Source organism: Xiphophorus hellerii, chromosome 20 (genome assembly GCF_003331165.1).
Source record: "Xiphophorus hellerii strain 12219 chromosome 20, Xiphophorus_hellerii-4.1, whole genome shotgun sequence".
Lineage (NCBI taxonomy): Eukaryota > Metazoa > Chordata > Actinopteri > Cyprinodontiformes > Poeciliidae > Xiphophorus > Xiphophorus hellerii.
In genome coordinates this window covers 744,226-769,335 of record NC_045691.1, presented here as the reverse complement: position 1 = coordinate 769,335, position 25,110 = coordinate 744,226, and the positions used below count along the sequence as shown (strand labels likewise).

Genomic DNA, 25,110 nt, shown 5'->3' with positions numbered 1-25,110 from the left:
GCATGCGGCTCCTTGACCGGTTCCATGCGGCTCTTCCGGTCATATAGTGGCATTCTGCCAGACGTGCAATAATGACGAAAAGTAGTCAAATGAACTGTCAATTATTGACAACAGCAGCACGCCATTACTGTTGGACGTAACCACGCAAAAACAACACAAACAAAAAACAGTCTTTGTTTCTCTTGCAGCCTTACTCTTTCCAGTCGTTTGCCATCTGCTCTCACACATCCCTCCGCTCACCCCTCACTCTCACTCCCCCTACCCCTCGCTCTCTCATCCATCCTGATGCATTCGCGGACAATGGGAAATCATACACTCTAATTTTAATCTCTAAACAGCGTAACATCCAGTAACATTTAGCACATACTGTAGGGTCGCTATAATATCCAAGTTTCGCTTCGCTTGAGTGCAATGCGGTATTTTCGTCAAATGCGCATGTGCGCAGTTTTTCAGTAAGAGTAAAATCATTTGAGTAAACCTTTCGCGCTCAAAATGGCAGGGAAAAAATGCACAGGAAAACGAAAATATGAAGATTAACACAGGACGTTTTTGACAGAGTGGGAGAATTTATATTTTTTTGTTGAACGTAGTGGAAAGCCATTCTGCCTTATATGTCAGGTGTCCTTGTCGCATTTTAAGGCTTCAAACCTTCAGTGCCACTTCAGTGTTAAAATAGTGTGTGAAATTTACAATAAATCTGGCTGAGCAAAAGTATGAGTATGAGGAAGGGATGGGTTGATGTTCATGTGTGCCCATGCATATGATGTGGCTCTTTGCGGTAACTTGGTAAAAAATGTGGCTCTTGGTCTTTGTCTGGTTGGCCACCCCTGCAGTAGCAGGTCTGAAGGTGTTACCGCTGAGGGTTTCACAACAATCTGACGCCGTGCAGGGAGAGTTCCGTCCTTATATGGCAGCAGCTGGAGATCAGGAGGATGATGATCAGGTGCGAGTGGTCACTGCACAACAGCAGCTGTGACACCAATCTTCTCTTAAGCTTGAACATCTTGGCTGATGTTTGTAGATGTTGCTCTGATATTTCCCCATACTCTCCATTTAGGAAGGAAGGTAAAAGCATCTCTGTTTTTCCTTCAAATGTAACATTGGTGATTATGGCCAAACAGTTCAACTTTAGTTCATCGGACAATGGAACATGTCAAACTGTAATCTGGCTTTTTATCTTTCTTTTTTAGTAATGGCTTCTTCTTTGCTGAGCGGCCTTTCAGCCACCGTTGGTACAGAAAATGTTTCTCTAGCTTCAGCAGCATCTTCACAAGAACTTTGGCGTCTATTTTGGGGTCAGTTTGCATATTTTGGACCAGGACCCATATCTTTCCTGAGTGCTATGACGGTTGGACATTTGCGTCATGCTTATAGTCCCGTATAATTGTTTGAACAGATGAATGTGGCGCCTTCAACTATCTGGAAATTGTTCTCAAGGAGGGACCAGGCTGGAGCAGCGGCACAGTTCTCTTCGAGTCAAAGGAGAAAGCAGTGAGATCCAGGTGTGACTCTAAAATACATCCACAGGTGAGACTCAAAATAACTCAAATCTGTCAGTTTACCAATCAGAAGTTTGTGGAAGGAAACATCTGAATTCAACAAAAATCACCAAAATGTCTCTTGGCAATTGACAAATAGTACGGAGCCCTCTAGAGCAGTGGTCCCCAATCTAGAGGGCCGCGGACCAGTGGTTGGGGACCGGTGGCTGTGGACCCCCCCGCCGCTCCGCAGCAACATTGCGAAGGGCTGACCAGTTGGGGACCGCTGCTCTAGAGGACATGGGGAATTTATTTTTTCTTCTGTATTTCCTCACAACAAATGAGCAAATACACCCTGGTCTATTTTGGGTAAATCAGTGATAATAAATGTCAATTTAAATTAGCAAATACTTTTACAGAGCCTCAATGTTAACATGTTTCTACATTTTTAATTCTTTGGTGCAAAACAAAAAAACTGGTTGGAAATTGATCTGGTTGTTTGTTTGTGTACATTTGAGATGGAGCTGAACATGAAAACGGATCTTTATTAACCAGACTACCAACGCAAAAAATTACAAAACTGTTAAATGACTTTATTACCCTGTGAATGTAACTAAAAACAGTCCAAATAGTATAAATGTATTTTGTCTTTCCTTATGTCTTACGAAAAGTTTCTGTTTGTGTAAAAAACAATGGAAAGAGACAGAAATCCCATGTTGGGCTTGTTTGGCTTTTGCATTTGGCACAAAAGTTTTGGTGCATTTGTACCTTAACGAACCGGTCGGTTTCTACCTGTCGGTTTCGGCCGGTCGGTTTCTACCAGTCGGTTTCCGCCGGTCGGTTTCTACCTGTCGGTTTCCGCCGGTCGGTTTCTACCTGTCGGTTTCTACTGGTCGGTTTCTGAATGTCGGTTTCTGCCTGTCGGTTTCCGCCGGTCGGTTTCTACCAGTCGGTTTCCGCCGGTCGGTTTCTGCCTGTCGGTTTCCGCCGGTTGGTTTCTACCTGTCGGTTTCCGCCGGTCGGTTTCTACCTGTCGGTTTCTGCCTGCCGGTTTCTGCCTGTCGGTTTCTACTAGTCGGTTTCTACCTGTCGGTTTCCTGGAGAGGAGGGTCCGTCGGATAGTCGAACCTCGGATTCAGGAAGAGCAGTGTGGTTTTCGTCCTGGTCGTGGAACGCTGGACCAGCTCTACACCCTCGGCAGGGTCCTGGAGGGTGCATGGGAGTTCGCCCAACCAGTCTACATGTGTTTTGTGGACTTGGAGAAGGTGTTCGACCGTGTCCCTCGGGGAGCCCTGTGGGGGGTTCTCCGGGAGTATGGGGTACCGGGCCCTTTGATATGGGCTGTCAGGTCCCTGTATGACCGGTGTCAGAGTCTGGTCCGCATTGCCGGCAGTAAGTCGGGCTCGTTTCCGGTGAGAGTTGGACTCCGCCAGGGCTGCCCTTTGTCACCGATTCTGTTCATCACTTTCATGGACAGAATTTCTAGGCGCAGCCAAGGTGTTGAGGGGATCCGATTTGGTGGCCTTAGGATCTCATCTCTGCTTTTCGCAGACGATGTGGTCCTACTGGCCTCATCAGGTCGTGATCTGCAGCTCTCGCTGGAGCGGTTCGCAGCCGAGTGTGAAGCGGCCGGGATGGGGATCAGTGCCTCCAAATCCGAGGCCATGGTCTTGAGCCGGAAAAGGGTAGAGTGCCTTCTCCGGGTCAGGGGGGGTGTCCTGCCCCAAGTGGAGAAGTTTAAGTATCTCGGGATCTTGTTCACGAATGGGGGAAGAAGGGAGCGGGAGATCGACAGGCGGATTGGCGCAGCGTCTGCTGTCAAGCGGGCGCTGTACCGGTCCGTCGTGGTGAAGAGAGAGCTGAGCCAAAAAGCGAAGCTCTCGATTTACCGGTCGATCTACGTTCCCACCCTCATCTATGGTCATGAGCTTTGGGTCATGACCGAAAGAACGAGATCGCGGATACAAGCGGCCGAAATGGGTTTTCTCCGTAGGGTGGCTGGACTCTCCCTTAGAGATAGGGTGAGAAGCTCAGTCATCCGGGAGGGACTCAGAGGAGAGCCGCTGCTCCTTCACATCGAGAGGAGCCAGTTGAGGTGGCTCGGGCATCTGGTCAGGATGCCTCCTGGACGCCTCCCTGGTGAGGTGTTCCGGGCACGTCCCACCGGGAGGAGGCCCCGGGGAAGACCCAGGACACGCTGGAGGGACTATGTCTCTCGGCTGGCCTGGGAACGCCTCGGGATTCCCCCGGAGGAGCTAGAAGAAGTGGCTGGGGAGAGGGAAGTCTGGGCCTCCCTTCTGAAGCTGCTACCCCCGCGACCCGACCTCGGATAAGCGGAAGAAGATGGATGGATGGATGGATGGATGGTTTCCGCCGGTTGGTTTCTGCCTGTCGGTTTCCGCCGGTTGGTTTCTGCCTGTCGGTTTCCGCCGGTTGGTTTCTGCCTGTCTGTTTCCGCCGGTTGGTTTCTACCAGTCGGTTTCTACCTGTCGGTTTCCGCCGGTTGGTTTCTGCCTCTCGGTTTCCGCCGGTTGGTTTCTACCTGTCGGTTTCCGCCGGTCGGTTTCTACTAGTCGGTTTCTACCTGTCGGTTTCCGCCGGTCGGTTTCTACTAGTCGGTTTCTACCAGTCGGTTTCCGCCGGTTGGTTTCTACTAGTTGGTTTCTACCAGTCGGTTTCCGCCGGTCGGTTTCTACTAGTCGGTTTCTACCAGTCGGTTTCCGCCGGTCGGTTTCTACTAGTCGGTTTCTACCTGTCGGTTTCCGCCGGTCGGTTTCTACTAGTCGGTTTCTACCAGTCGGTTTCCGCCGGTCGGTTTCTACTAGTCGGTTTCTACCAGTCGGTTTCCGCCGGTTGGTTTCTACCTGTCGGTTTCCGCCGGTCGGTTTCTACTAGTCGGTTTCTACCAGTCGGTTTCCGCCGGTTGGTTTCTACCTGTCGGTTTCCGCCGGTTGGTTTCTGCCTGTCGGTTTCCGCCGGTTGGTTTCTACCTGTCGGTTTCCGCCGGTCGGTTTCTACTAGTCGGTTTCTACCAGTCGGTTTCCGCCGGTTGGTTTCTGCCTGTCGGTTTCCGCCGGTTGGTTTCTGCCTGTCGGTTTCCGCCGGTCGGTTTCTACTAGTCGGTTTCTACCTGTCGGTTTCCGCCGGTTGGTTTCTGCCTGTCGGTTTTTTGGACCATTTCTGCAGAAAATATGCATTAAATTCACAATTATGCATTAGCACAAGAAAGTGTGGGTATCTGTTAATTTTAGGTGAATTTCTACAGTTGAGGAAAAACTCAAGGGACTGCCTGATGTAATTTGGATGTAGACAGATAAAAACTGCTAAAATAATAGTGTAGACTTTAGAGGGCCACATATAAAAGCTTCAGAGGGCCAGATTTGGCCCCTAGGCCTTGAGTTTGACCCCTGATCACTAGGAAAACATGAATACTCCATGCAGGACTTTGCATCCACCTGAAAATCAAATGCTTTTAATAAATCAGCTAATTTTGACAAGAAATATGTAGAAGATGTCAGAAGCTTGTTGACGTTTACACTGCAAAAACACAAAGTCCTACCAACTATTTTTGTCTAGTTTCTAGTGCATATATCTCAGTACACTTGAAATAAGAACAAACTAACTGAAAAGTAATTTGTTAGCAAGACGTAGGAGCTTGTTTTAACTTAAGTCAATAATTCTTGAATACTGATGAAAAAGTAATATTTCCACTGACAGATTATTTCTCTTATAAAATGGGAAAATGTATTTTTATAAATGAAATAACTTACAATAGAAACTAGTACTTTATAAAATCTATATTCAAGAATTATTGACTTTAAGACAAGCTCCTATTTCTTGCTGTCAAATTACTTTTAAACTGTTAAGTTGTAAAGTTAAAATTAATAAAACAATTATTATGAAACAAACAATTAACATTTTGTCAAATGCCATCATCAAAATCATCAAGCAAATGTATGTAAAGTATTTTGATCAATGTTTCAGTCATTATTGATCAGTGTTTCTGCAGTTTTAACGTTTTCTGGAAATGTATTCAAGATTTGTGGTGCGTAGAAGCTGAATGCTGCTTCTGTTGATAGAACAGCAGCAGATCTTTAATGTATTGAGGTGCTAAACTGTTCAGTGATTTATAAACTAACAGGAGCATTTTAATGTCTATTCTGTGTAGAGACTTTAGAACTGGATGATGGGCTCTATCTTCCTGGTTTTAGTCAGAACACCAGCAGCAGCGTTCTGGATCAGCCGCAGCTGAATAAAAAATCAGGTCTGATTTTAAAAAAATAATTTTTATTCAGACCTGTGAAGACAATTGCAGTAATTGATGCGACTGAAGATAAACGCATGGTTGAGTTTCTCTAGATCTGGCTGAGACATTAGTCCTTTAATCCTGGAAATGTTCTTCAGGTGATAGAAGGCCGACTTTGTAACTGTCTTTATGTGGCTCTGGAGGTTCAGGTCAGATTTCAGCCTGAGTTCTAGTTTCCTGCTGTAACAACTGAAGCTGTGCGTTGATTCTAGATCGTTCCTCTTGTTGGATAATTTGTATTTTTAGTAATTATCAAATATTTGTTATATCATGTAGTCTTGAAGTTACATTTAAATAATGTTTAATTATATGCTTTTCTCTTTTTCTACTATTTTAAGTAATGTTTTTGTGTGTTAAATAACTTTGATTCCTTCCTGTGACTTCCTTGAGATGCCATCAGCAAAGCCAGAGATAAGCGGAGACAACTCTTCTAGCAGAGTTTATTGCCCAGCAATAAACTCTGCTCTCCTGTGTGATATACAACTTGTTTTACTGGCCGTGTCTGGTATTTCAACTGTAACAAGAAGGATTTAGATTGTAGATAATATATGTCTAAACAGTAAAAGTTATTAGCGCTGCAGCTGTGTGTTGTCCCTCCCTCTTAGAAGCTGCAAGCGCCCAATGTATTAGAGTCCCCTAAAAAGCAATAAAATAGAGGGAGCGGGAGATGTGTTTCCAGGGTAGTCGGAGATTTGTAACTGGAAACATCTCTCTGTCTGCTCTCCTCGCGAGTATACAAGAATCTAACTCTCTTGTCTTTCTTGTGTTATTCAAATTGTCTCTAATAGGTATCTAGACCTGACATTATTTTGGTCCTTCGATTGCCGGTCGCCAATACACCGGAGGGATTCCGGCGGGTCTGGTCGACTCCAGTGCAAGACCGTGCGCACGGCAAGTTTCCTAGTGGAAGCTTATGAGGTCCTGTTCAAGGGCTGGCTCTCGACCTGCCTGCTGGGATCTGACGGTTGACGGTGCTCCAGCGAAAGACAACGGGGGTGAGTGGATTCTTGTTTAACAGTGTGGCGAATGACTGAGGGTCATTGCGCGAATTAGAAAACCCTGTAAATTCTAGACTCTAACAGGTAAAAATAGGACACTGAATCCGTGAAGGGCGTCCGAAGTCCTTACGTAAAAATTTCGTGGAAAAGGCGCACGGAGCCTAGTATAAACCTGCTGTAAAATTTCGTAAATTGGAAAATGTCAAATTAAAATAATAAAATTTAATCAACGATAAAATTATTTCAATCAGGCACTAAAATTGTAATTGGAACGGATGGCGGAGTCCGGTGAAGCAGGCGCTTAAATTCCGCAACAAAACGTGTGCTTGTGTGTGTGCTTGGAGATATAAATACCACTTGGTGTTTTATCTCATATAAAACAGTAGGGTTGTAACCAGCAAACCTGTCTTGGATGCAGAGGTAAGAACCTCCCACTCGAAAGAGTTGAAGCGGGGGTTACCACTACAGGTATTTTTAATTGCTGGCCTACTGGAAAGATCTCCAGTTATTAGGATTCCCTAGGAGTCGAAAAACTGGACCAAATTTTATAAAAACGAAGATTTTTTATAAAAAAAAAAAAAAAAAAAAAATGGGGAAGAGTATCAGTAAAAATAAGCCGACAGCCAGTTTAAAATCAAATGACTGGAAATATGTTGAAGATCGGGATCCGCATAAAATAAAACATTTAGATAAATGGATAACAAACTATAACTTTGACGGCCGTCTAAACTCACAAAAACTAACAGTACTACAGGATAAAATAAAACAAAAAACAAATTCAAACCAAAAGAAAATGCGTAAAGAAGGCTATGAGGATGTAAAATTTTGGTTAGAATTAGCACAAAACAGAGAAGAGGGGGAAAAGAAATCAAAAAACCTGCTGTTTTATAGACGGGAGGATGATGAGACAGGCCCTAGAAGTGTGAAAAGGCAGGCAGCGGAGCAGCAAGCAGCAGGAGGGGGAGGGGAAGTAGCTGAAGTTAACAGATATCAAAATAACAAAGCAGAAGGGGAGAAACAAATAGTACAAAATACAAAACTATACCCCGACTTGCCTTCACCACCACAATATGAAGAGAAAGGTAGTGAGGGGCCTATCACTAGATCACAAAAAGTAAACTTTAAATGGTCTAAGAATTGGGGGGAAGCTTTAGTGCAGGGAGCTACAGCTCCCACTGAGCCTTATCGCCCTCCTCCTTGTTGCCCTTCAGAAGAGCCAAATAATCAGCCACACACAACTGGCCTTTATCCTATGATTCAAGTAGCAAATCCGAATGCAGGAGAAGATGGAGCAGCGCCCACGATTCTAGTATATAGAACGTGGACCCTGGAGGATATAAAAAAGGCGCTAGAAGGGATCACACCTCTTAAAGAGGATGTGAACCGCTTTGTTGAAGACATGAATAACATACGTGAATCTTATCATTTAAATGGAAATGAGGTTCAACAGGCCTGGATGACTGCTCTAGGCAGTGACTGGCATCATGTTCGAGGAGACTGGACCCCATTGTTAGCAGGGAACCCTCCTCAAGTTCTTGCACACAATAGTAATGAATTAACAAACAGAGTTAATGCTTTAGCAGCAAGGACAGTTCAAAGATATCAACGCAGAGCAAATTACACTGAGATAAGCAGAGTCAAACAGAAGGAGGAAGAATCGTTTGATGAATATAGCCTGAGAATGACAAAAGTATTTAAAACACACAGTGGGTTAGTGGAAAATAATGATGACAATGGTCCATATAAGCAACAGCTAAAAAATGCATTACATGCAGGGTCAAAAGATGCGATTAGAGCGTGGGTAGCTAAACATTACATAGGATTGGGGACTGGGACTTTAGACGAATACATTAACCATGCTATACACGCAGAAAAGGTCTCAAAAGAAAAGAAAAAGGTTTCAGGAGCCTTTTTCCAAGATGAGGAGCAAATATTTTACCAAGACAGGAGAGGCAGAGGAAGCTTTAGGGGTAGAAGTCAAAACCCCAGAGGACAGAGAGGGAGAATGGGAAGAGCAAACTACAGACAAAATAATTACAGACAAAATAATTTCAAACAAAATGATTTAGGATGTTGGTGTTGTGGAAAGGAAGGACACATAGCCAGACATTGCCCAGAAAAATACATAGATCAGTCAGCATGACTAGAATCAGAAAGTTTAGAGAGTGAAGAAGTCCAATTAAATCTACAGGATTTATTATCTATGGATAGTGTAAGACCAGAAATAACTCTTTTCATAAATGGTAGACCTGTAGTTTTCCTTTGTGACACTGGTGCATGTAGAACAACATGCAGAGAAAACATTACTGGGGTAAAGATTAGTGGGGAAACTGTCGTCGTGAGGTCAGCTGGGGGAAAATTAACGCAAGTCAATGAATCAGAGCCAGTCTGGCTTAGAGATCCACAGGGACAAGCTTGCCAGTTGTCCATTTTGATGCTCCCAGAATGCCCAGTAAACTTATTAGGCAGAGATGGCCTTATACAGCTAGGTTTAGCTTTAATTCCAACCACTGATGGGCACATAGCAGTTAAAAGGCAGTCAGAAATGAAAAAGGGAGATTTCTTTGTTGTTAAGGGAAATGGAAATCCACACTATTGTTATACACTAGAAGTGCCCTGTAGACCCCCGCATAACTTTGCTCAGGCACTCCTGACAGAGGGAGATAAAGCCATCTCTGCCCTACAGGATCAAATGCCTCCTGACAATTTACACATAACTCTTTGGTTCAGGAATGCGGCTGGGCCTGACAAGATTTATGAAGACAGGCTCAACAAGGTCACTCCAGCTAAAATCACAGTGACCTATCTGTATACAGATACAAAACACACAGCCGTTGCAGCTGTTGCTCTTCCTGATGATTTAAAATCTTTAGACAGAACGCAGACCTCCCCGCATGTCTCTCTGTTTAAACAAAGAAATGAGCAGTGGAATCAATTAGGTAATCTTGTTGAGGAAGGAGAAGCAGCTACCGATTGGGTAACTACTTCCTCAAACATAGAAACTAGTGCTTCCACTGGGTTAACTAGAAAAGCATTGTTCTGGACAACATGGGTGCAAAAGGGACAACATTTGTACTCCAAACAAAACTGACAAATGTTTCTTACAGAAGAAGAGGAAGTCCTTTTAAAAGACGTTCCTGATAAATTATGGTCAAAGGGGCCCACAGATGTGGGTCTTGTCAAGGAAGCCTTGCCAGTACAAATTAGACCCAAAACAGAGTTTAGACCAAAAGTTAAGCAATATCCTTTAAAAACAGATGCACAGGAGGGAATAAAGCCAGTAATTAAAGACCTTATTGAGGCAGGAGTCATAGTGCAGTGTGAAAATTCTCCATGTAACACTCCTATTTTTCCTGTTAAAAAACAACCACCTTCTGTTGGATGGCGCATGGTTCAAGATTTACAAGCAGTAAACAATGCCGTCATTCAAAGGGCGCCGTGTGTACCTGATCCATATACATTGTTAAACTCTCTTAGATCAGATGCAAAAATATTTACTGTTGTAGATATCAGTAATGCCTTCTTCTCAATACCAGTTGATAAGGAGAGTCAATTTTGGTTTGCATTTACTTTTGAAGGGAACAGGTACACATACACCAGACTGCCCCAGGGCTACTGTGAGAGCCCTACAATTTATTCTCAAGTGATGAGTGCCAGTATGTCAACATTTCAACCTCCAGGAGGGAGCCAAGTCTTGTTGTATGTAGATGATGTTTTATTAGCATCTCCAAACATGGAAATCTGTAAACAAGACACATTAGCACTTCTAAAACATCTAGCTGAGGAAGGTCATAAGGTCAATAAAAATAAACTCCAACTGTGTAAAGAACAAGTAAAATATTTGGGTCATAATTTAAGTGCAGGAGGGCGGACCATAATGGAGGATAGAAAAATAACGATTCTCCAAGCACCTAAACCACAAACAAAAAAACAGATGATGTCTTTTCTGGGATTAACTAACTATTGTCGAAACTGGGTGCCTAACTATGCAGAAATTGTGGCCCCTTTAAGCAAATTAATGTATGAAAAAGATCTGAAAATGTCTTCCTCTTTGGAATGGACAGAGGCAGCAGAGACAGCACTAAGTGAAATAAAGCAGGCCCTAGTGTCAAGTGCTGCGCTCGCCTTACCAGACTATAAAAAACATTTTTTCCAGATGGTGGATTGCAGAGGTCAGTATATGACCTCGGTGCTAGTTCAGCAACATGGTGATAAAATGAGACCAATAGCATATTTTTCTTCCAAACTTGATAGTGTGGCGTGCGCCCAGCCTCCCTGTGTGAGAGCAGTGATTGCTGCTTCAATGGCAGTAGAAGTTAGTGCTCCTATTGTACTGTTTCATCCGTTAACATTAAAAGTACCACATGCAGTTTCAGCACTATTATTACAAACAAATATGATTTTTTTATCGCCTGCGAGGCATCTCTCTTGTATGAGTACATTATTATCACAACCTAATCTAACTATTGAAAGATGCACAATTTTAAATCCTGCAACTTTGTTACCTCTTCCAGATGATGGTACAAAGCATGATTGTCAGGAAATGGCAGAACAAAATGCAAAGAGTAGAAATGATTTAAAAGATCTACCATTAGGTCACGGTGAAATACTTTTTGTTGATGGTTCCTCAAAGAAAAATGTACAAGGGACAACTCAAACTGGTTATGCAGTAGTGACTGAAAAACTAGTGTTAAAAGCTGAAAAACTTCCCTCGCATTATTCAGCTCAGGCTGCAGAATTGATAGCGCTAACCACCGCTTGTAAACTAATGAAAGATAAGGAAGTGACGGTTTACACCGATAGTCAATATGCGTTTGCAACAGTACACACGTTTGCACAATACTGGAAAAATAGGGGTATGATAACTTCTACAGGAAAACCAGTAACTCATGCAGACTTATTAAAAGATTTGCTACAAGCTGTGCAGCTACCAAAACAACTAGCAATCTGTAAATGTGCTGCACACACCACAGGGAAAGATAAAGTGTCTCTAGGGAACGCCTTTGCTGATGAGATGGCAAAAAAAGCAGCGGAGGGGCAAATAAAGGTCTTACATATGGAAGAAAAATCAAACATATGACAAAAGATCCTAAAAGACATGCAACATTTAAGTCCTGACAAAGAAAAAGATCTTTGGATTAAAAATGGAGCAAAAATAGAAGATCAAATCTATAAGTGACCTGCAAATAAGCCTATCTTGCCAAAAAACTTGTATAGGTGGGCAGCAATATTGAGCCATGGCGTTTCGCATGTCTCAACTGGAGGGATGATAGGGCAGGTGCATCAATATTACAAAACTTATGGATTTATTTCGTTTTCAAAAACTTTTTGTAGAGCTTGTTTAATTTGTGCTAAACACAACTCTCAGGGAAATTTAAGACCGCGCAGAGGACGATTTCCTAATCCGCAATATCCATTTCAAACAATACATATGGATTTCATAGAATTAAATAAAAGTGAAGGGAAAAAGTACTGTTTAGTAATAATTGATGCTTTCTCTAAATGGATTGAACTCTTTCCCACGAAAAATCCAGATGCTTTAACAGTAGCAAAAGCACTTTGTAAAGATATCATTCCTAGATATGGGATTCCTGAAAAAATATATAGTGATAATGGAACTCATTTTGTAAACCAAATTATAAAAAAAATAGGAACTATGTTTCACATGGATTTAAAGAACCACTGTGCCTATCACCCTCAGAGTGCCGGATTGATCGAAAGGATGAATTCGACAATTAAAACTAGACTAAAAAAGTGCATTGAAGAAACTGGTAGGCCCTGGACGCAGTGTTTAGATTTGGTAAAATTATACATTAACATTACAAGCACATCAGGGCTTACACCGTTTGAAACTCTATTTGGAAGACCGTATAGACTGCCACAGTTTAAAAATCAATGGGAAATAGACGATGAAGCTAATTTAGCTGATTATATGAGAGCCATGTTAGAAAAACAAAAAGAAAAACAAACTGAAGATCACTCTTCTGTGTCTCAGCAGGAAAATCTCTTAGTGGAACCAGGAGATTGGGTGCTCATAAAAAGCATTAAGAAGAAGCACTGGTACTCTCCAAAGTGGGAAGGGCCGTACCAAGTTTTGTTGACAACGCCTACAGCTGTGAAAATAGCAGAGAGATCAACTTGGGTACATTTAGTACATTGCAAAAAGGTCATTTCATTTTAAAAGTAGCTAAAAGAAGACAAGCTTGAGACGCTCACTGACCTGCAGCGGAAAAGCCCAGGTAAACAGGGGGCTAAACTGAATAGAGGTTTGGTCGTTTGAAACTGGTGAAGATTGTCCACAACCCTGCAGTGTTTTTAGGAGCTGAACAAGTTTGCAATTTTAGCAAAATGACAAATAAATGTATTGTTTTTGTTTTTATTGTTTTTGGTTTTTTGTTGTGTTTTTATGTGGAGAAACTTTATGCAAGAAAGAACTCTTGTAGCACTACTCATGGAATGAGAGTAGGGATTCAAGTGTGTATTCCACCTCGTTCTAATACTATTGTTTCAGTCTCCTGGGCAGGTTTAACATCAGCAAAAAAGAACAAAGGGATAAATTACAGGGACAATACTTGGTATATGACAAATGATATCTCTAATACCGGTTGAAAAACTTTAGTAGCTGACGAGGGTAATAGATGGACAAAGACTTGGGGTACTACAACTTATGCACAATATCACAAAAAACTACTGACTATTTCACGCACAGATGAAGGAGTACAGATAGTTATAAACACGATTAAACATCCTTTAATTCCTCCTAGTTTTAAAAAAAAGCAGATACAACATGTTGGGGATTTTATTTATGGGCTCACACATCAGGGGCTGATCCAAAATTTTTAATAATCTTTTGTGAAGAATCTAAGGAAGAAGGGGGAAGTGATACTTCTCCATGGACAATAGGGGTAAAAGTGAAAGAGGTAAAAACTGTTGATGACTGGTTCAGGGTTGCCACAGGTGTGTCAGGTAATAATAATAACTGGTTGTTAATGGTAGAACAAGCTGCAAAAATGACTAAAAAAGATTGTGTAGTCTGTATGGAACCACGGCCTCTACTTCGTGTGACTCCAGCGATAATCACAAAACAATGTTTGTTAGAAGTAATGACTAAAACAAATCTAAAAGGCACCTGTGTGATTTATGATGCAATATTTCCCCTCGCTGCAACAGATGAAAAGAAACCTTTATTTTCTAAGAAAATAGCTCCAGCTAACTTCACATGTGTGAATATAACGGGAACTGGGAAAAGAATAGGGAATCTTACTAAAACTATGTGTACCACTGTAATTACTGTAAACGATGACTTTAACCCTATTTCTCGTGCAGATGTCTGGTGGTGGTGCGGTGATGACAGACTTTTTGATAGATTACCTCGAAAAGTAACAGGGTTTTGTGCATTAATTTCTCTGTTATTACCTGTATCTGTATATCCTACATCTGCTGAAGATCTAATGCTCTCTTTGTCTAGTGTTTTATTTCAGAAGAGGCAACACTTACAGAAACGTGAAGTGACATGGAAAAATACAGATATTGATCCGACATACATCGATGCCATCGGAGTCCCTCGTGGAGTGCCTGATGAATATAAATTAGTTGATCAGGTCGGGGCTGGTTTTGAATCTACAATTTGTTGGTGGTGCACGATTAACAAAAACGTAGACAGAATAAATTACATCCATTACAATGTGCAAAGACTGGGAAATTGGACACAGGCTGGTTTCGAGGCAGTGCATGAACAGCTGGCTGCTACTTCACTGATGGCTTTCCAGAACCGTATAGCTCTTGACATGTTGCTGGCTGAGAAAGGAGGGGTGTGCATGATTTTTGGAGAAAAATGTTGCACATTTTTACCAAACAATACAGCAGCTGATGGAAGCTTAACGAAGGCCATTACAGGGCTTCGAACTCTTAATGGCAAAATGAAGGAACACTCTGGAGTGGATACTTCCATGTGGGATGCATGGATGGATGCCTTTGGGAAGTATAGAAACCTTGTGTCCTCTGTCTTAGTATCAATTGCAGTATTTGCTGCAATTTTGACTTTGTGTGGATGTTGTTTTGTTCCGTGCCTGCGTTCTTTGTTTAACCGTCTCATTACCACAGCGATTTCACCCATGGAGGACCAGATGGCACAGATGTATCCTTTATTAGAGAAAAAATCTAATGTTGACAAAGAATACTCTGATGATGACTCTTCTGACAGGTATCCAGATCCTGATTTCTGGACTGGGTATAACCCCTGAGTGTAAAAGTGTTTGCTTTCCAAAAAATGAACTCCCAGCTGAAAATCATGTGAAGTGGCTGTTCTTGGAGGGATAAGAGATGTGGAACAAATTTTTTGATAAACAGGCGGGAACTGTTGGATAATTTGTATTTTTAGTAATTATCAAATATTTGTTATATCATGTAGTCTTGAAGTTACATTTAAATAATGTTTAATTATATGCTTTTCTCTTTTTCTACTATTTTAAGTAATGTTTTTGTGTGTTAAATAACTTTGATTCCTTCCTGTGACTTCCTTGAGATGCCATCAGCAAAGCCAGAGATAAGCGGAGACAACTCTTCTAGCAGAGTTTATTGCCCAGCAATAAACTCTGCTCTCCTGTGTGATATACAACTTGTTTTACTGGCCGTGTCTGGTATTTCAACTGGAACAAGAAGGATTTAGATTGTAGATAATATATGTCTAAACAGTAAAAGTTATTAGCGCTGCAGCTGTGTGTTGTCCCTCCCTCTTAGAAGCTGCAAGCGCCCAATGTATTAGAGTCCCCTAAAAAGCAATAAAATAGAGGGAGCGGGAGATGTGTTTCCAGGGTAGTCGGAGATTTGTAACTGGAAACATCTCTCTGTCTGCTCTCCTCGCGAGTATACAAGAATCTAACTCTCTTGTCTTTCTTGTGTTATTCAAATTGTCTCTAATAGGTATCTAGACCTGACACCTCTGTAGGTCCAAATATAATAACTTCAGTTTCTGTTCATGTTTTGTCACATTTATCCATTCTAAGCGTCATTTCAGTGATTGGATGGTTCTGGTGACATCATCATGTAGAGCTGTGTATCATCTGCATAGAGTTATAACTAATCATATTACTTGTTGTAAACTGAGCTAGCAGGAGCATGTGGATATTAAATATGAGGAGTCCCAGGATTGAACCAATAAAATCACAACAGTTAGTCAGTCCACCAGTATTTATCCCTATAGATAACTATTGATGCTTTATCAGTTAAGATATCAATGTACAGTACATGTCTGTCTGTGTATGTAAGTCATGCATGTGATCCACATCATTCCCTTTTTTGTGTTTTTCATACTTAGAATTTCAGAACATGAAACTAATTTAAATATTAGTCAAAAACTACATAAGTAAACACAGCATTTTATGTTATTACTTTGCCCTTACTGGACAGTATGTTATTCTTAATTTTGTTTTTATATACTTAATACTTTTATCTTTGTGAGTACATGTTTCACTTTGCTGCTGCTGCTGCACATTAATTTTCCTATTTTTCCCAACTCTATTCTAATCTACTATTCAGACATTTTCCTTAAATAGATGCTAAAAAAAACAGTTATTGTTTAATTTATTTGATCATTACAGTGACATTAATCAGCATTATTATAATTCATCACCGTATATTTGCAGGAATTAGCACAATAGCTGAAAGCAAGCACAAAAAACAAACCCGTCACTATGCAAATCACATAGTTCTAATAAAAAAAGCAAAAACTAACAACTACGCAATAAATAACAGACACTGACAATATAAAACAATATAACAATACTATATTATATTATATATAACAATATAAAACAGGAAACACAACCCTCCATGATAATTAGTGCCAGAGGAAATGAAGGGCTACAGAACTGACTTGCTTAGTTTCTTTTTAAAACTCAAACTGCCTCAAAGTGAAAGCAAATATCTTGTAATTCATGCAAGGTCAGTGTTGACTCTGAAGTGCAGCTATCTGCGACAGGAAGTTAGAAAAGCAGCAGCTTTAAAGAATATTAAAATATTGAAAACTCTTTTTGCATGAATGACATTTTAACTTTGAAATATGATGTTTTGATTTCATTTGGCTCCTTCCTGAAGATTTCACTCTTTTGCTAAAATAAATCAGGTAAATTCTGTCAGGGATCAGGGTGCGTTGTGTTTCTCATATGGAGCTGCAGGTTTCTCTCGGTGGGCGGGGCTAAGTTCTTCACCTGCTCTCTGCCAGTCAATCAGCAGCAGCTGAAGAGGAGCTCTCAACCTGTCCTCCTCTGACTGGTTCCTTCTTATTTTCTACCAGCGTTTTCTTTGCTCCAAGTTTATTGCAGTTTCATTTTAGAGTTTACATCCTGAGTTTCTTTTACTTTTATGGTAGCTGCCAAACAATTATTGATTCCTTATTTCCTTATTTATTATTCTTATTATTGGATTTATTTTTTACATTTTTTTCATCTTCCTCACAACTTTCTGAGACAGAGCAAGAGGTCAAATATATTTTTTCTTTTATTTTTTACCTTAAGCAATTATAAAAAGCAGACCTTCTTTAAATAAAAAATAGTAATAACTACAATTTTCTGTCCTTAGAATAAACAAATGCACCTCAAAAAACTGAGAACACACCTCAAGTTAATGTAAATATTTTATTACATTTGTTCATTGGACAACACTGAATGTCTGACATTTGGACAGAACGTAAAGCAGTCAGCTTGTAAACTAGTGTACATTTGTTTTCAGCCCTAAAATAACCTGATCATTAATGTCTAAACTACTGGCAACAAAACTGAGTTCTCCTCTCAGTGAAAATGTCAGACATTTTCTGAATTAGCCCTCCACTCCTTCAGTAGCTCCATTACAAATGTGTGAAAAACCTTGTCAATATTGCGCTAAGGTTTGCTAAACTTATTGTTATTGCTCTTACATGCTGTCCTCTGTGATACTTTTCAAAATGGCCCCTCATGTCAACGAGCTCTCTGAGGTAACCGGTGTTACGGTCGAGTTTCTCCGGCCTCTTTAGGCGGAGCTGCATCTTCATTGTCCAGGTTTACCTTTCCCCTTTCCTGCAGTATTTTTTTTCTTTTCATCTTTTGGTTTCTTGTCTTTAACGTCGAGCTCTTCCGCCTTCTCTTTCAGACCTACAGAGGAAGAAAATATGTTGCTTATTCACACAGCAAGATCAGATAAGAGGAATGAAATCAATCAAGTTTATTTGTGTAGCACCTTTCAGCAACAAGGCCTTTTGAAGGGTTTCACATCATAAAAACAAAAAATACAAAGTCATAGAACATACAATTAAACCTTTACGTTTTCTCAATACACATCAGATTATTGATTAATGTTTCATTGATTATGTTTCAAAAGCAACTCTAAACATCTGGGTTTTTAGTCTAGATTTAAAGGAACTCTGTGTTTCGGCTGCTATGCAGTTTTCTAGAAGTTTGTTCCAGATTTGTGATGCATAGAAGCTGATTGCTGCTTCTCCATGTTTGGTTCTGGTTCGGTTCTGTTCAGCGTTTTGACTTTTCATTCAGGCCTGTGAAACGCTGTTAACTGTTAGAAACACATGGATGAGTTTCTCCAGATGTTGCTGAGACACTAGTCCTCTGATCCTGGAAATGTTCTTCAGGCAACAGAAGATCAACTTTATAACTGTCTTTATGTAGCTCTGAATGTTAAGGTCAAAGGTCAGCTGGATCTCTAGTTTCCCGTTCCTCTTTAGGTCCAAAGAAAATAACTTCAGTTTTGTTTCTACTGAGCTGGAGAAAGTTTGGGCCTATTTATCTGTTCTAAGCACCAAGACAATGAAAAAACAGAAGCTAAATATTGAGACCCGGGTGGAAATGGCAGATCAGACGAGCTAATCAGAGGAGAAGTAGAGCAGCTGTGGCAGATAGAAAGCTGGGAAACTGAGGGAGGGAGACTAATTAACCAAAACTCAAAAGCAGCTACAAACCAAAAGGAAAAAGACCAACACAGATCTAAGAGAAATCAAAACCAAAACTTTTTTAAATTAACGTGTTTAAACTTAGACAGGGCGGCTAGAAGTGTCTCTGTGGCTCGCCGAGTATATTAAACACTGAAACATTTCCCTGTTTGCTCTGTGAAAAACGCCAACTGGTGAATGTGGTCTGGAACCGCCACTGCTTTAAATGAGCTGCCATGAATGTTTTTGTTAGGACTTTATGGTCAGATTAACCCTAAACTGCAGCAATTTCCTTCAAAAATTATGCAATTAATAACAAATCTACACGGGATTGCTTTAAATGAGTTTTATTCAGTTTAGTTGACCACCTTTCATCTATTCACAGAATAAAAATAAATGGTTATTGTTGAGCAGAGAGCTTACCATCAGCTCCACCTGTTTTCCCCAGCAGCTCCACCTCCACTGGATAATGGTCGCTTATGTTCAGAGCCTAAAGCAGGAAGTCATGAAACTTTATCAACATTATTAAAGCTTCTTTTGTAAATCTGGACTAGAGGGTACAAGGACAAAAACGGAAAATTCTTGCTGCTTTATCACAAATAAAATGTTTTGCTTATAACTGTAATAGTTTCTGTGCTATTTATAGAAAAAATATACATTTTTGAAACAGGTTATGCGACACATGGAGGGTTGTTTCTAGAAGAAGTCTCAAACTTATCTCACTGTATTCTGTATGTAATCTTTTTGTTTGTCTGCAAATGACGGTTTTTCTTTATCATTTAAATCAGATTATATATTTTGCTGCTCTACAACTTGTGAAAATAACAAACCTGTTCGTTGGAGAGTCTGTATTCTTCCTGGAAGTTGAAGGCCTTAGCAGAATTTTTAACAACAGCCTGAAGCATTTTGTCTCCATAAACAACAATCCTGAAAGAAGAGAAGAAGAACTGAAGCAAACAGCAGAGAGTCGCAGGATCTTCACTCTGATATCTCACACAATCAGAAAATAATCAAACACTTGAAACCTTGAATTTATGAATTTTAGTAGATTTTAATGTTCATTCTGAGAGGCGGGGTGTTTTTATGTACCTGTCGTATGTGTTGGTGTTTTTGGTGCTGGCCGTTGTGTCCACATCGTCTCCAATCAGCCAGTGGAAGTTTTTGTCGCTGCGGATTCGGATGGTTTTCATCTCCTTCTTTGAAACGTACGAGCCGTCGGCGTTAAAGTCGCCCAGGATCATCACGTTCTGCAGCGGAGACAAAGGAAACCTTTTAGGGTGTTACACTAAGCACCTTGTGAAAGCATCGCGCTGCATCCAAAGTGGGCGGAGCCAAGGGACAATGAGGGCGTGGCCAGAGACTGCGGCCAGGAAGAAAGAAGACCTGGTTCCTAATTATTTACTTTATGCATATATCTAGTGAAAAGTGACCAGTAACCTTTGGAATAGAAAGTTGGCCTGAGAGGTTTGTACAGTGTAGCAGGACCATCGTCTCTCAGCCATTATGCAGCTAATAAATCACAAACTGCTTATTGATTTTCCACACTTGCTGTTTTAACTCCTGACATAAGAAGATTAGACTTCAGTAGTCACTGTTCAACTCAAACAGTTTTAGGCAATATTTTGCAGAATTAAACAAATTTTCTCAAAAATGTCAGTAAGTTACGTCATAATTTCTGCTGTTTTTATCCTGCCTGTGTTTTGAGAACTGAGGAGCATCGATACAAACTTTACTTTGCAACAATTTCAGTTGTGTAGTAGTTTTCTATTTTATAGACTGTATCCTAATATACTTTGATTGGCTAATTAAAATCATAATTTCCACTATATTTATTGTATAATTAGTAATGACAGATTGTGTGCATGTCAGCTTTGCTCTGCTGCTGATATTTAATCAATCAGATGATTGATCTTCATCGAACAGCTAATCAGTTTCATTTTCCTTCTGTTTAATGTTTCAACTCCTTCACTTTTTTTGCAGAAGGTTTTTGTCTAGATTGAGTCCTTACATCAGTCTTCCACATCTTCTGAATGTGCAGGAAAAGGTCGTAGAGTTTATCCAGCTCAATCTCGGCACCTTTTGGTGTGATGTGAACTGGGATCATCACCAGATCTTCCAGGACTGTCAAGAGAATCAGACAGGAATCAGGTTAAGTTTACATTTATTTCTCTGAGTTATTTTTGACCTATTAGACTTTAAACTGTGGTTGTATATATTATAGTGCCTTTGTTATCTGTCACCTGTGTTCGGGCAGCTGAAGCGCAGGATGTACGGATCTCTGTTAATGTCGTCCTGTCCTTCAGTCTTCTTATCGTCAGACTGGTACAAGTCCACCAGAGTAACCAGACCGACCCTAATAACCCAAATATTAAGTTTAAAAACAAAACATTTAAAAAACCAAAATAAAAAAATCACCTGTTTCATGTGAACTCACCAAGGTTATTTATTATATCTAACTGAAAATACCAAAGACTGAAATTGATAAAACATTAACTGAAATAAATAAAAATCATAACTAGAGAGGAAAAACTGTAACCATCCAGGATTATATTGTGCATTTATAAAACTAACAAACACTGAAATTAGAGCTAAAATATCTTCGTTTTTGGTTATGAATCTATTTCCAGACTTTTGAACTGATGTGAAATGGATTTTTTTCCTCCACACAAGCAGTTTTCATCAGCTGTCGGTAAATTACGGCGCTCCATCCTCCTTCTGCTGGCTACGCTACGCTACACTAAGCTAAGCTAAGCTAAGCTACGCTAGTCCACAAAAACAGAGAAAAAATGTAAATGTACATAACTGAATAGGTTTTTTAAAAATAATGTCTTCTGTTGAGTATTCATTACTCAACTCATGTATAAATAAACACAATACTTTCACCTTTTTGAATTCTGCACCTAAAAGTTAACAAAACTACTACAATAACTAGTACAAACTAAACTCAAACTTAACAATATTTAACAAATAACTAATAAAAAATAGCAAACACATTCTAAAAGCTAATAAAAATAACTCAATTATACAAACGGTTGCAACAAAATAAAACTGAACTATAATGAAAAACCCAGAACAATTATAATTCTGGATCTCAGATAACATTTTCTTTTTTTTTTTTTTTTTATAACCCCTCCAGGGGGTCTTTTGTGGGCTCTAGAGTCCCTTTTCATGAAGTAGGCTGACAGGAAAGGGGGAAGACATGCGGTAAACGTCGCCAGGTCCGGGAGTCGAACCCGCGACAGCCGCGTCGAGGACTTGGGGCCTCCAAATGTGGGTCGCGCTAACCGCTACGCCACCACGGCACGCCCCTCAGATAACATTTTCAGTTTGAAGCCAATATTTATTAAATAAACTGATGTTCAGGTCAGTCAGATTTAGTTATTTTCTCATCTTTACTAGCAGTTGGTGAATGAAATGATCCTCCTAATGAATGAATGAATGAATGAATGAATGAACTGTCACCTGTACAGGAACAGGAACTGCTCCTTGTAGTCAGTTCTGCCCAGGCGAGTGCTGATTTGCTTCTCGTAGTGATGTTCCCTTTCAGGACGGAGCAAAAAGCACACAAAGGTGTTTTCATTAGAAAAGTTTCTTTCAGGGAAAAGCAGGGGACGAATCAGATCCACATCAAGTTGAAGCTCAACCTTTGTGGCCTGTAAGATGGTTTTTTGTGCGTAACACAAACCCTGTAAATTCTAGACACTAACAGGTACCATAGAATTGCACAAAAATCCGTGAGGGACAACGGAGTCCCTGCTCTGTGAAAGAGGTGAACGGAGCCTGGTGCCAGAAGCCCATTAAAATGCTGTTTACATCAAAGAGCAACTGTGGCTCTTTGGTAGATCGGAAGGTTGTAGGTTCGATTCCAGCTTCCTCCTGCCACATGTCGATGTGCCTCTGGGCAAGGCACTTAACCCCAAATTGCCTACCGATCTACTGTACGTATCGGTTTGTAAGTGTGTGTTTGTGAGTGCGACTCTAGTGTAAAGCGCTTTGAGTGGTCAAAATGACTGGGAAAGCTCTATATAAGTTCAGTCCATTTACCATTTAAACTTTGTGAGCGTGAATAAAAATAGCAACAGGTATTTTGTTCCATATAACACAGTAGGAGTGTAACAGGTAAACCTTTCTGGATGAAACTCCACTAGGATTGTATTTGAAACGTAATCAATTACAAATTTATTGATGGAACTTGACTTAATGTCGTGTTTTGATTGTTGGTTCTATCTTGCATTGTGTTTCTGTGTTTGTAATGATGTAAAGCACTTTGAAATGCCTTGCTGCTGAAATGGGCTATACAAATCAAATTTGATTTGATTTGATTTAGTGGGAACAGTCCATATATAGATGAATAAACGATGTTTTAAACTTTTACTGACTTGTTAAGAGCTTTCATCAGAACATCCACGGCTTTCCCGGTCTCATCCACAACCTCCAGGATCACAATGATATCATAACGAGAAATAATCTGACAGAAAAACACAATTGAATGAGTTTAATTAATCAGATTTCATCAAACAGGTTGAAATGATTAATATATTCATGTCAATATTTCCTTTAAACCCATTTTACCAAAGCAGAAATCAAACCACCAGGTGTTTTTGTTTTTACCTGAACCAGGTTGTTCAGAATGCTGGGGTCCGACACTTTTTTCAGTCCAAGCCTCTGAATGTTAAACGATGCGATTTTCATGGTGGCTGGAAGTTTAGAAGAAACTTTAAATCAATTGTAGCCTCCAGCTGATAGATATACACATTACAGAAACTAAATCTGGATTTAAAACCCAGATCAAACCTGTCACAGCTGAAAAACTGTCCTGGGAACAACCAGGGCGGGTTTGTTTTTTCTGGCTTGCCCTTCTTTTGTTTGTTGGTTTTAGTGGAGCAGCAATTCTCAGTACTTTTACATTTGCAGGATTCGTGGAAGTCGAGTTTTTGTTGCAATTAACTGATGCGTCTGCACATTGCTGCAGGCCCAGGCAAACAGACACTCTTACCACTAAAACCAGTTTGAACTTGCTGAGTTTGTCTGGACTAGTTTTCTCTTGCGTTGTTGAACATAAAAGATTCGAGATAAACTTTTTTATAACTTACTTTCCAGTTTCCCCATGTTATAAGTGAAATAATCTGCCAGTAGGAAAAACATGTTTTCATCAATATTAAGGGATTGTTGAGTTGAAACGAGCTTCTATATTTTGCTATAAAATGACTTATGAGTTAGTTTTATCTTGTTTCAAGTGCACTAAGATATCTGCACTAGAAATTAGATTTTGTGTTTTTGCAGTGATGCTAGAAAAGATGCTGCAAATGGGTAAATATTTATTACCTCTTTCACTGTTATCACCATAAGTACCAGAAAATGGAGCAACACCAGCAAACCTCAGTCAAATAACTGCACTAAGGACGTAATTTAGCCTTTTGGATCAGGTTTGTTGGAGATCAGTCGATGAGTTCTGGTTCTGAAGACGTTCTGCTCTAGAGAAAAAACTAAACAAGAAAGTTGTTTCTCACCTGCAGGAGAATCTGCTGTGTGTCCAGAGGAGTTGAATAAATGTTGCAGGCTTCACTATATATTGTGTGAAAAGCAGCTGTTTGATTGGTCTAGAGCCAACCAATGGCAGGTTCCAAACAGAGAGCAGGAATGTTGTAAAAAAATAAACCCCGCCCTTTTATTGTATTTCTGCTCAAACATCTGTTTGTCTCTAAACATAAAAAGTGTTAAAAATGTTAGTTTCTGTCAGGATCTGCGCTTTGGAAATGAAAACCAGCATCAATATGAGAGTTTCTGTCAGGGATCTGGCTGTTTTTCTCTGTCCTGGAGCTGCAGGTTTCCCTCGGTGGGCGGGGCTAAGCGCTTCACCTGCTCTCTGCCAGCCAATCAGCAGCAGCTGAAGAGGAGCCGTCAACCTGTTCTCCTCTGACTGGTTCCTTCTTATTTTCTACCAGCGTTTTCTTTGCTCCAAGTTTATTGCAGTTTCGTTTTGGATCTGCTGAGTTTATTGAACTTAAACTCTGACCTGCAACCATCAAACCACTTAAAAAATTATGTTATGTCCAACTCTGTGCTTTAAATGCTGCCTTTTTTCTATTCATAATATTTAGAATGATTTTTATTCACCTGATTAGCTCTGTCACAATAAATCAATCAAATAATACATTAAAATGAACTTGTTTTCCATTTGCGTGATTTATTGTTTTTCTCTTTCTACCAAAAAAATAAAAATCTGGTGTTTTGGTTTGAACCAGCTGTATTTTTGAAGAACAATCTTGTTTGAAGAAACTTCATAATTCATTTTATTTGTTGTTTTATTTATTTTGGATATTTAAAATGTCCTCCAGTTCCAGTGTTAAATGTTCATTAGAATTGAATGTTTATTCATCTTTGAGAATGTAATCTTGCATTATTATTAACATT

General features: G+C 40.2%; 2 protein-coding genes across 2 annotated transcripts; one reads left to right on the top strand and one right to left on the bottom strand.

Moving 5' to 3' along the window:
- Positions 1–7,360: 7,360 nt before the first annotated feature.
- On the top strand, positions 7,361–11,842 carry LOC116710726 (uncharacterized). Its single transcript, XM_032549912.1, has 2 exons — positions 7,361–8,954; positions 9,093–11,842. Exon 1 carries the CDS (start codon positions 7,372–7,374, stop codon positions 8,923–8,925), a length of 1,554 nt encoding a protein of 517 aa, XP_032405803.1. The 5' UTR covers positions 7,361–7,371; the 3' UTR covers positions 8,926–8,954; positions 9,093–11,842.
- A 5,560-nt stretch (positions 11,843–17,402) lies between these two features.
- LOC116710727 (deoxyribonuclease-1-like) lies at positions 17,403–24,331 on the bottom strand. The gene is made up of 10 exons (XM_032549913.1): positions 24,207–24,331; positions 23,308–23,393; positions 23,076–23,164; positions 22,159–22,236; positions 20,937–21,049; positions 20,705–20,817; positions 19,786–19,943; positions 19,527–19,623; positions 19,120–19,186; positions 17,403–17,908 (listed from the first exon to the last, which is right to left on the bottom strand). The coding sequence occupies exons 2-10, from the start codon at positions 23,386–23,388 to the stop codon at positions 17,805–17,807; spliced, it is 900 nt and encodes a 299-aa protein (XP_032405804.1). The 5' UTR covers positions 23,389–23,393; positions 24,207–24,331; the 3' UTR covers positions 17,403–17,804.
- Between the last annotated feature and the right edge of the window lie 779 nt (positions 24,332–25,110).

What these genes read in the sequence shown, in the direction of transcription:
- LOC116710727 (XM_032549913.1), bottom strand. Translation starts at nt 23,388, where the DNA reads ATGAAAATCGCATCGTTTAACATTCAGAGGCTTGGACTGAAAAAAGTG. An exon ending in AACACCAACACATACGACAG is followed by an intron (nt 19,624 to 19,785) that starts GTACATAAAAAC and finishes CTCTTCTTTCAG; the next exon opens with GATTGTTGTTTATGGAGACA. An exon ending in GAAAACAGGTGGAGCTGATG is followed by an intron (nt 17,909 to 19,119) that starts GTAAGCTCTCTG and finishes CTTCCTCTGTAG; the next exon opens with GTCTGAAAGAGAAGGCGGAA.
- LOC116710726 (XM_032549912.1), top strand. Translation starts at nt 7,372, where the DNA reads ATGGGGAAGAGTATCAGTAAAAATAAGCCGACAGCCAGTTTAAAATCA.